A 12,314-nucleotide genomic window follows, 5' to 3' on the forward strand; every position below is an offset into this window, starting at 1 on the left:
AATTTATCGACATTAAGTTTAGTATTATTAAAAATGTTTGTTTATTGTCCGAGAAACGATTCTTCAACTTATCTTGTTTTCTTATGTAAAATGAAAAAGGTGAGCGTTTTTGTTACCAAAACAAAAGATTAAATACGCTCATTTTTTCTGCTCTGGTTGATGCGAGATTGAGTAAGTTCTTGGACTCAGAGCCGGTTTGTTTACCTTGGAATTTTCGAAGATATCACATCTTCTTCATCAGAATTGTGGCCTTGAAAAACATGGTACGATTTGAACAAATAGGGATTGGCATGTGGCCTTCAAAACACGATATGATAAGAACAAGTTTGGATTTAAATGTGGCATTGAAAACACGATACGTTTAGCACAAATTGGGATTGAAAGGTGGCCTTGAAAACACGATACGATTCGCACAAATTGGGATTGAAAATAATCAGAACCCTAGAGATATTTTCGTCTGGTAACCTGGGCTTGTGTTTGGATTAAAGAGGTATGGAGTCTTAAAATATTTAAATGCACCTTTTCCGTTTAATACTTTTTATAGTAATTATGTTTAAGTATTAAATGTAGCATTACCCTTTAGTCTCAAATGTAATCGTTAGTCAGGCTATTAAGAGATTATATCAATAATTATTTCTCTTTTTTGTTCACTATTCCGAGACTCAGCATGAATTAATATTTATTATTCATTAAATATTCATCAATGGTAGATATTTGTATTGCGGAAAACCCTTGTTTTTCTTGTTTGGCCTCAGCAAGTTACTATGTTCTAATTGCAAACCTTATCTTCCGTACTGTTTACGCTATCTACAATTATTTGTTCCATATAGGGATGCATTCGAATGTGCTCCGTCACTGTTCACTAAGTTGATATGCGTCTGTATTTACTTAAAAACTATCGTAATATGGCTTGGTTTAACGAATTGATTTTTTTCAAAGACATTTACATCATTCATTTAGAAATATTTCAGCCGCAAAAAGGTTATATATGTATGAAATCCAAGACAGACAAATACCTTTTCATTATGTCTTTTCTCATAGGCTTAAACTGTTTAAAATTCAAAGGTTAACAAAACATTGTTTGTTTTATCTTAAAAAATACAATTTATTAGGACTATTTTCAGACCTTTAAACGGGCCTCGAGAAAGTTTAAATGGAAAGCAGAGTAATACAAAGTACTTAAGATTGATTTATTTTCGCTGCTTCATAAGATCTGGCATTTTCGCGTGATCTTTAAACAATGAATATTCTTATAATATTGTATGATATATGACATTAGACTTAAACGTTAGTCGGACATTCGATTTATTGGTTGAATGAAATAAATTCGTAATCAATACAGATTTGGTTTCAGCTATTTTGCAACAAATAACCATATGAAATAACAGTTGAGGTTTTACAAACTTATAAAATTCATATCTACAAAAGTGTTTACATTTACAAGTTTAGATAGGTAGGTGTTGGAAAAACAAGTAACTACAGTTTTATGAGTAGAAAACATTACACACACCGGGTATGCGGATATTTTGATAACAGATGACACTTCGATAACAGAGAACAACAAAAGCCATTAATGGTATAGTACTTCAAATTGCGAAGAAAGAAATTCGTGGAAAAACGGTGGATTTTATACAAAAAACAAGATAACATTCCATCGATACTCATCATGAATTAGATGATCAGTACGTATTTCAAGAAAATAAAAATACTTGGAAATAAATCAAGTACATGCCAACTATTCCAAATAAAAGATCAATATGTCCATTAATGTTACAACATGTTGCATTTTAGTTTACTAACGTATTTGAGGAAATTCAAATGTTTCAAGAGTCGGATGCCAAATTTTCATCGACACTTCTTTTACCGATCATCTCAATGGCAATGACAATTTTATTCCAGACTACTCGACACATTTTTTACCATATATAACACACTCTATTTAGTGAATCAGAAATGCGGGATTCGCTGTGGAATACTGTTATAGTAAGCAGGCGATAAATTAAAATGTATGTACTGGCGTAAATTTAAAACGAATTACCAAAATGTATTTTATCTCGTTGCACTATGATTATGGATTTGTATAAATGTGAAAGATAAATGTGAAAATAATTCGAAATGTCTGATGAGTACAGTCTATTATGACCATACCTTTCTTAATTGATGAAGGAGGTAATAACTCACTTAATGGTTTGGTTATCTTTGAAAAGTCTTTTATAAATCTTCGATAGTAACCGGCGAATGCAAAAAAGATCTCAACTCATCTGCGTTCTGAGGAGTATGCCAGTTCTTTATCTTCTCTATCTTTGCAGGGTCTGTCTCAATGCCTTTACTGCTGACTACATGACCAAGAAAATGTACTTTAGTTTGAAAGAAATGTCTGCTGTCTTGTCTGCTGCTAATTTCAAATTACATTCTGCTAGTCTCGTCAAAACTTGGTCAAGACGTTGAATATGTTGTTCATATGTATCCGAAAAAAATATCAAATCATCCAAATAAATTATACAGATCTTCATGTTTAAATCTCCAAGACATTCCTCCATAAGCCTCTGATACGTAGCTGGACTATTTGAAAGACCAAAAGGCATCTTGTTATACTCATAGAAACCAAATGGTCCTACTGTGAAAGCTGTCCTCTCTTTATGCTGTTCTTCTATTTCTACCTGGTGGTAGCCATACTTCATGTCTATAATTGAAAAATACTTGGCACCATTTAATACATCAAACACTTCTTCTATTCTAGGAAGTGCATAGGCATCTTTCACTGAAATATTATTTAACTGCCTATAATCAACACACATCCGCAAAGAACCATTCTTTTTTCTGACAAGTACTACATTAGAACTATATGGTGAATTTGATTTTCTTATGATGCCAGCTGATAATAACTGTTCAAGATGATTCCTTATCTCATCATCCATCCCTGGTGGTATGCGTCTGTGTCTCTGCTTAAAAGGTGTATTATCAATCAAATCAATCCTATGTTTGATTAAGTTACATTTTCCAATATCCTCTTCATTTTTAGAAAATACATCAACATGTGTTAGTAATAAATTCTTAATTTCTTGTAATTGTTCCTCATTCAACAGTTTACTTTCATCAATTTTTAAATTGTTAATTAAATTTGTTTCTGTCTTTTTTTCTTCATTCAAAACATCATCTGCAATAACTACAGGCTGCAGTTCACAAATAATAGTTTTTGGTGCAATCACCACGCTGTTGGTAGTAAAGTTTGAGACATTGACGATTATATGTCCATTTTTCCCATAACTGTAATTCACCAGTCCTGGAGTGATATCCACAAAGTCAGGTAATCCATTTTCAGTACTATCAGATGCCATAGCAAGTGTTGTTTGTAAATCAAGTTCCTTGTCTGTGTAACAATATATATCCTTCGACTCATTCGGTCCTAAAATAATTTTTGAAGTTCCAGCTGATTTTAATAAAGCAATTCTGTTATTATTTCGTTGAAGTTTCTTGTCTCTTAGATGCATACACCTGAAAGCCAAAAACCAAGGTGTGTGAAGCTAAGCTTTTTGTTAAAATTGATGTCCAACTGTTTCTTTGCATTCATGTAAGAGTTCGACAAGTATATTTGTACCTAATATTATTGGAGTTTTCAAAGAGTATTTGGTATCTGCTGTTACCAAAAACAAACAGCTAATAGGCTTTGCCTCTGGTAGGCCATCAATGACCTTCAACTCTGCTTCAATTTATCCAATGTATGGGAGCTGTTGTCCATCGGCACATTCAACATTTAAAATACTGTCTAAAGATTTCAATTCATTTTTTAAAATTTCTTTCCAAAATGATTCTGCTATCACGCTGACACAACTACCGATATCCAATAAAGCCTTCGTATTTACATCATTTACTAGTACATTTACTTCATTTATCTCTCCCCCAATTGACCCTACCTTGCAGGCACCTATACTTTTGGGCATTCATTTTGCATATGACCCTTTTCATTACAACTATAGCAAGTTGGCGTGAATGTTCTAGAAGCAACCGGCCTTCGTGGTTGATATCTTAAATTTCCTCGACCCTGTCCCCTGTATGGTACATCACCTCTACCTCCTCCTCCTCTGTTAAAGTTGTTTCCTCCGCCTCGGTTAAAGTTGTTTCCCCCGCCTGGATTAAAGTTGTAGCGTAATGGCTGATGTTATCCTGCATATTGTTGATACGTTGGTTGTTGTGCATTTTGTCTCAATTCTTCTTTAAGTTGAATTCTTTCTTTTTCCAGGATATCTATTCTTGAGTTGAGTTTCCCTAATAAAGATTTATTTTCTTCCATATCTGTCTGTTTTCTTTCTTTAATGTTTACAGCAGCATTGCATTTTTTCTGTTCTGGTTTTTCAGTTTTCATTTCCTGTTCAATCTTCCTCAATTCTATTTTAAATTTATCATAATCACTTATGATGTCAAATTTGTTAGCTGCTCTTTGTTTCATTTCTTTCTTAAGACCTTGATAAACAACACTCTTCAAGCTATCTTCATCTCCCATCTGTATGCCTCCTAGCTTTATTGCCTGTGTGTAAATTTCACTCTTGAAGTATATCCAGCTATGCTTTCACTGTCTAGTTGTTGACTGGCATAAAATTTCCTTAGAATTGTTTCCTTGGTATCTACTGCTCCAAATGTACTTTCGAATTTCTGGATTACTTTCTGTACACTAGCCTTTGGACCTAATCTTCGCAGGATGTCTCCCGCTGTGCCCATCAGTGCTCTTCTGAGTCCTAACAAGATCTGTTCTTCACTGAATATCTGTTCAACTATCTATGATTCCAGCTCGAACTTAAAAGTAGGCCATGTGACCTCTCCCTTTCCCTCATCTCCATAAAACTTTGAAAGTTTAGGGAAATGGTATGATGCCAGTTGATGTTTCTGTTTCACTTCATCATTCTCCTCTGATATTGTACTTGGGTTCCAATGTTCATCTTCATAAACAGTGTTGTCTTCTCCCATCATTAACTTTAGCAATTGTTCCTTATTCACTTTTGGATTCTTTAATTTCATAGCATGAAACGCATCCAACAACAATTTATCTTCTTCTGAGATGGCTGTTGTTATCTGTTCCTCACCAACAGTCTCAATTTCTTCAATTTCACTTTTCTTTGAAGCCATTATTCTCAAATGGAATTACTCACACAAGTTATAAACACTATGTCAAAATATTTTTACAATAAAGCGTCAATCACTAAATGTCACCAAAAATAATCACTTTCTTAACTGTCACACATACCTAACTAGTGTCACTTAGAGTCAATGTCTTTCACTTTAGATATTCACATAATATTGTCAGTGTTTCCCATCACTGTTTATAAATGTGTCTTAAACATTTTAATTACACATTATAAAATACAAACACAACACAATATATAAAACACTGTCAGTATGCAAACACAGTAAAAAAATATGAGATTTCAATTAAATTAACAATTGTCAAAATCTATTTTCTGTCAACACCAGTAAAGTTAATTTATTATTAATTAATCAAACTATTATTCAAAACGTAAACAAGTATCAACTGCAGTCCCTAAATTCAATAAATTGTTATCTATAAACAGAAACTAGTGTCAGTAAAGTTGTAAGAAGTTTTCAATTCAATTTAAAATAGTTCAATTAATAATTATCATTCAAGAAACCAAAGCCTCTACTAATCTAATATAACTATGGCAACTCTATACTAAATACACATTCACTGTCAATGTACCAAGCAACAACCTTTACACAAAAACAAAACAGTTTTATCAGTTATCAGTCTTAACACAACACAATACTGACCTGTAAATTTCAGCAAAGTTGATCACATATGTCGTCTGCAATTTAATTACCTACCTAATGACGAATGTTCTTTAACGCCAGGCAGTGTGAAGTTAAACTATTATTGAATGTTATTATACTTATTATTTATAAATTATTAACCCATAAATACCTTAAAACAATGTTTGTTTATAACCACTTCTCAATTCGATGCACGAATGTACTTTTCCTATTTAAACCGGAACCAGTTTAAGACAAGTTATTTATAGACCGGTAATTCCCAAAAAGTCACAGTCTCTTCAGTCAGTCAACCAATGAAATCGCTAGAAACTTGGCGGGCTAATTAATATGCAAAAATAGGCCTGTCAGGGGGAATCCCAAAAAAAATCGCTACACCAGACTAAAAATAGTTCTACTTAAAAAAATTAATAACTTTAAAAAAATCTATGAAAATTTAACTAGAGTTTTGCAAACATACTGGACAATGCCAGCTTCAAATATTTGCAATGAAATATTTACTTTTTCTCAACTTATAATCACTTATCAAATATGTAAACAATCATGTATAATGAACACTAGTGCACATGCCCCAATTCTGGAATTTGATGTTTTGGTTCTGAAAAATGGTTCAAGACAGCTTCATATGTTGTTTTTTTTTAGAGCTTACACCAATTGTTAGTGCAATGGGATTATTAAATAATATGGAATGTTAATAAATTAACCACACCCAGAAAGGATAATTAACTTACTTGTGCAGTGATTACAGATTTGACAAACGGATAAAATTCATAAAATAATCAATAAAATGTGTTTAATGTACCAATTATGCTCAATATCAAACAATAGGTACTCACAAATACCCGAAACAGCAGTCGGTCCGCCACTTGTTATTAAAACACAATTGTCACACAATTATTTCCAATTCCACACTGTTCCTTTGTTAACCTCAAAATGTCACAATGTCATCTCATTGTCTGACAGGCTTTCCTAAGACCTCAAATCTCAAGAGTCAAGGAATCTTGGGACCATATTTTCAAGAGTCAAAATCAAACTTCTAAGAGTCCTAATAATAACGCAGGAGAGTCAATGATTTTTTGCAATTTAAGCAAATTACTGAGATATAATATATAAAAAGCAACAAATTAAAAGATACATGTATGTTAACATTTATTTCTTACATTTTACTGTCACTACAACACTATGCATTTAAACACAATATTTCAATAAGTAATAAATACAAAACATGTATTCTAATACAACATTAACTTCATGTATACAGCAGAGTAATATGTCATATGTTCTAAACAACATCTCAAAGAGTAATATGTCATATCATGTCTTACACAACATCTCAGAGAGCAATATGTCATATGTCCTACACAACATCTGAAAGTTTACATACAAAATATGTATTCTCATACAACATTTACTTCATGTATACAGCAAAACAATATATCATATGTTCTACAAACCAACAATCATTGAGCAAATAAATAAATCATTCATGCATTTAAAGAGTGATCTCATTTGGGTGCCCTAGTAAAGAAAATGTATTAAAACAACACTATGACTACACACACACACAACTAGCATAAAACCAGCAAACTATCACTTTCTTCTCTTGCACATGACCTGAAACCTGCGCAGCACATTCTGGGATGGAAAGTCACTCACTGCGGGACCTTACTACCGATTCCGAATTCGAAAAGGTTTCTCTGCGACATTTTCCGAATGCACAAGCACAATTACACTTTGCACAATTACACTTTATCCAATAACTTTGTTTGACCGTTTCGCGTGGCTATAAAATTAAGAATGAAATACAAAATGTGAAAAAAAAACATTTCCGCTGGCTATCACAAAAAAAACAACATACGGGTGGTACCTAAACACAATAGCCTATATAAATCGGTAAACTATAAAAGGAAATTATTTCTTCTCGCCGATAAAAGTGCCTCCGTATTTAATCCCATCAAAAATTCCGACGCCCTTTAATTATTTCCTGTGCGATCTTCACTGAAGACGTGCAACAAACACGCCGTTTTCTATGCCTTCTCAGACGGTCAATTATTACGCCTACATGTATTTTGTAATCAATTAGCTCATGCAAAAATTGTCACTTTGCCACAAGGTCAGTAATAACGGTTCTATATTTATTTTTAACAACTTTGATGCAAAGCGTGTAATATGACGTTATAGACAGTACATATGCCAGCATAACTTTCGCGCTTCTTTGAAGCTACAGACTCCGATACAGAAGAATACCCCAAGAGTCTCCCGAGAGGGGGGGGGGGAGGATGAGAGACTCGATCAGACGGATTCAACGACAACGACACGGCTAGTCCAATCGACATTGACCGGAACAAGGCAGAGGTGAAGTGTAGATGAGGAAAGGTGTGCAAGAACCTTAGAGGCTTGCGTATTCATCGAGGGAGAACGGCATGCGGGAGCACGGCAAGGCAGCGGCAACGCTCAGATTTTACATCTGGTGAGACGTTGGAGGATCCTAGTCAGGACACAACCCACAGTACTGGGGACCTATACGCAGCTGAGAAGCCACGCACCAATTCAGCAGATCCTGATATTGTCTCGCAAGTCAGCGACATCTTCGAAGAAGATGACCCTCTTCTAGAGCTTTTAGGTACTCCAGAAGACCTGAGGCCAAACACAGACACACAGCACAACACCCGAAATACAGCTTCCAATACTAATGCCACAGCTCAGAAGGTTAGAATTACATGGCCCAAGACAAGTGACAGGAACCTGTGGAAACAGTTTGATGAAGACCTCAACACCATCCTGGAAACAACACTCCAAGGGCCAGTAGAGAAGAAACTGAAGTCTCTGACCAACCTTGTCCACTCTATCGGCAAAGAACGATTTGGTGAGGTGAAACGGAAACCCACCAGAACCCCTGCACAGCCAAATAGAAGACAACGACAGATCACAGAGATTAGGAAAGAGCTGAAGTCACTGAGGAAATCCTACCAAAAAGCAAATATAGAGGAAAGACCCGGACTTCAGCAGCTTAGAGATGAACTCAGACAGAAACTGACCGATCTTCGTAAGGCAGAACAACTCCGAGACAAGCGGAAGAAGCGAGCCAAGAGGCGAGCTGAGTTCATAGCCAATCCATACAAGTTTTCCAAAGGACTCCTAGACAAAGAAAAATCTGGGAAGCTTGAAAGCAGTATGGAAGAGATACAACAGCATCTAAAGGACACACACTCCGATCCAGCAAGAGATAATCCATTAGGAAGCTGTCCAAGAATTGAACCAGTCCCAGAACCCACAATTCCACTAAACATAAAAGAACCCACAATGAAGGAAGTATCTGATGTAGTGAAGAAAGCAAGAAGCGGCTCAGCACCAGGACCAAACGGTATACCCTATAAAGTATACAAGATGTGCCCGATGCTACTACGAAGACTATGGGCCCTACTTAAGGTGATATGGAGGAAAGGAAAAGTCCCAGATTGTTGGCAACAGGCAGAGGGAATATTTACTCCAAAGGAAAAGGGCTCCAAACATGTGACCGAATTCCGAACCATTTCACTGTTGAATGTGGAGGGGAAAATATTCTTCGCTGTCCTGGCAAGACGAATGACCACGTTCCTGACAACCAATCAGTACATTGTCTCATCAGTACAGAAAGGGGGGGTTCCAGGCTTCTCTGGCTGCATTGAACATTCCAGTGCCATCAGTCAGATCATCCGTGAAGCAAAGGTGAACGCCAATGACCTCACAGTCGTCTGGTTAGACCTCGCCAACGCCTATGGCTCCATACCACACAAGCTTATTGAAGAAGCAATGAAGCACTATCATATCCCAGAGCATATACAGGGTATCATAAATGGCTACTTTGATGGCATACAGCTTCGATTCTCAATCGGTGACCAGACAACGCCATGGCAGAGGTTAGAGAAGGGGATAGTAACTTGCTGCACCATCTCAGTGGTACTATTCGTGATGGGCATGAACTTGATCATCAATGCCGCGAAGAGGGAAACCAGAGGACCAAAAACAGCGTCAGGTATACACCTCCCATCCAGCAGGGGGTTCATGGATGACCTGACCATCACTACCACCACACATGTACAGGCCCGCTGGGTACTAACAGCCCTACAGGACACGGTCACATGGGCACGAATGAAGTTCAAACCCAAGAAGTCAAGGAGCCTGATCATCAAGAAGGGAAAGGTCACCAAAAGATTCACTCTACAGGTGCAAGGGGAAGACATTCCATCCATTATTGACAGTCCAGTCAAGTGCCTCGGCAAGTGGTACGACGCCAGCCTGAAGGACACTAATAACATCACTAGAGTCAAAAACCAGCTCCAAGATGGCCTGAAGCTTATAGACCAGACAGGACTACCGGGCAAGTTTAAAGCATGGCTCTACCAACATGGGTTACTACCTAGGCTTATGTGGCCCCTTATGCTGTACGAGATAGCTACAACCACTGTAGAAGGATTCGAGAGAGTGATCAACCGGCATCTCCGGAGATGGCTTGGTGTCCCTCCTAGTTTCACCAGCATTGGACTGTATGGCAGAACCAACCAACTTCAACTCCCAATGACCTCACTAGTTGAAGAGTTCAAGGTTGCCAAAGGAAGACTGGTGGTAACCCTCAAAGAGTCATCAGATGACATGATATGGAAGGCAGGCATCGAGACACGCACAGGGCGAAAGTGGTCAGCAAGCCAGGCAGTCGCCCAGGCAGAAAGCAGGCTACGACACAAAGACATCGTAGGCACCACAGCTATAGGAAGACAAGGCCTGGGCAGTTCAAAACCACAACGCTGGAGCACTGCCGGTAAGAAAGAAAGAAGCCAAATGGTCCAGTATGAGATCAGGCTTTCAGAAGAGGAAGACAGGCGCGCCAGAGCAGTCGGGATGGGAGGGCAGTGCGCATGGACACAATGGCAGACCACAGAAAGACACCTGACATGGGTAGACATTTGGCACTACGAACCACTACGACTCAAATTCCTACTGAGATCCGTATATGATCTGCTGCCATCTCCAGTCAATCTACACAGATGGGGGTTAGTGGAAGACCCAAAGTGTCACCTGTGCGACAAACCAGGAACCATGCAGCACACCCTCTCATCTTGCCAGACAGCGCTAACACAAGGCCGCTACAGATGGAGGCACGACACAGTCCTCAAGGAGCTAGCAGACATACTAGAGCGGGAGAGAAGGAAGACAAGACCTACCAACAAGAAGGCAGTACCAACAATCAAATTCGTCAAGGAAGGACAAACTGCCAAGAAGGCAAGAACCGCAGCAACATCTATCCTTGATGAATCAGAGCGTTGGGAGATGAAGGTCGACCTAGGAAAACAGCTGGTATTCCCAGACATAGTCCATACCACACAGAGACCAGACATAGTTATATGGTCTCCCAAGGATAAGAAACTGGTGATGATAGAACTCACTGTACCCTGGGAGACTAGGTGTGATGAGGCCTACGAGCGGAAAATGGGAAAGTACACTGAGCTACAAGAACAGTGTAAAAGTCGTGGTTGGAGTGCCTGGCTGTTCCCCGTTGAAATAGGGTGCAGAGGATTTCCAGCCCAATCAGTATGGAGAATGCTCAGCAACATTGGGATCAAGGGAGGTGACAGGAAGAGGGCTGTAGGCAGACTTGGACAAGCTGCAGAAAAAGCATCCAACTGGCTGTGGATGATGCGAGAGGAGAAGAGCTGGACGCTAAACCACTGACCCGTAGTGTTTGGCCAACACTACGGATCCACTGCCCGGAGAGTGTCCTGGGATTAAAGGATAGAAACACTTGATGATAGGCAGTTCCCAGCTGATGAGTCAGTGGTTTGTGCAGTAGTATCTGTATTCTACACATCGAACTGAGCAATCATGAAGTAAAACAGTGATGGGTGCATTCAGCTTTGGAAATACATTCTGACATACTCTCGAAATATCTCAAAATATGCTTTACGGTGTTCTGTGGATATGGATGTTATTATTTTATATTGAATATTATTAAAACTGACGCGGATGAGTCCATTCTGTTTTGGTGGGTTTATAGTTCTTTTTAAATGCTCTGAGCTTTTATGAGTACATACGTACAGCTCAGAGGGTCAATAGCTGGGAGTTGGATTATTGCAACTAGGTGGGTTTAATACACGTCTTTTCCGCAAACAGCTGATTACAAACGCTATGATAAATAATGGAAATATAATACACGCGTCATCGAACCAGCAGTGTTTTAATTGGTCAATACTAGATTTCTTAATTAACCAAACTCCGCCTACTGGGTGGACTTGTGTTTCGATTATTGGAAACGGGCGTTAACGATTAGCGTGAACTAAATGAGATACTCCGCCCCGAGCCAATTATCGCTTAGTCTTAACAACTTTTGATCTCGTTGACGCAAGTCGGTATATTCCCCCGGGTCAAATGTGACGCATGACGTAATTTTCTCAAGAGTCAAAAAGGGGTCTTAAGTAATTTTCAAGCGTCAAAACCCGGGAGCTCGGGTCAAAGGAAAGCCTCACATTATAGTTTATTCCTCCGTATTCTCGCCCTTGATA

The 12,314-nt window shown here is 38.0% G+C and overlaps 1 protein-coding gene across 1 annotated transcript; it reads left to right on the forward strand.

Annotated features, from left to right (window-relative positions):
* Positions 1-5,970: 5,970 nt before the first annotated feature.
* On the forward strand, positions 5,971-11,487 carry LOC127838258 (uncharacterized). The gene is made up of 2 exons (XM_052365885.1): positions 5,971-5,980; positions 8,192-11,487. Exons 1-2 carry the CDS (start codon positions 5,971-5,973, stop codon positions 11,485-11,487), a joined length of 3,306 nt encoding a protein of 1,101 aa, XP_052221845.1.
* The last annotated feature ends 827 nt before the right edge of the window (positions 11,488-12,314 follow it).

The sequence above is a fragment of the Dreissena polymorpha genome, chromosome 7 (genome assembly GCF_020536995.1).
Source record: "Dreissena polymorpha isolate Duluth1 chromosome 7, UMN_Dpol_1.0, whole genome shotgun sequence".
Taxonomy (NCBI): Eukaryota; Metazoa; Mollusca; class Bivalvia; order Myida; family Dreissenidae; genus Dreissena; species Dreissena polymorpha.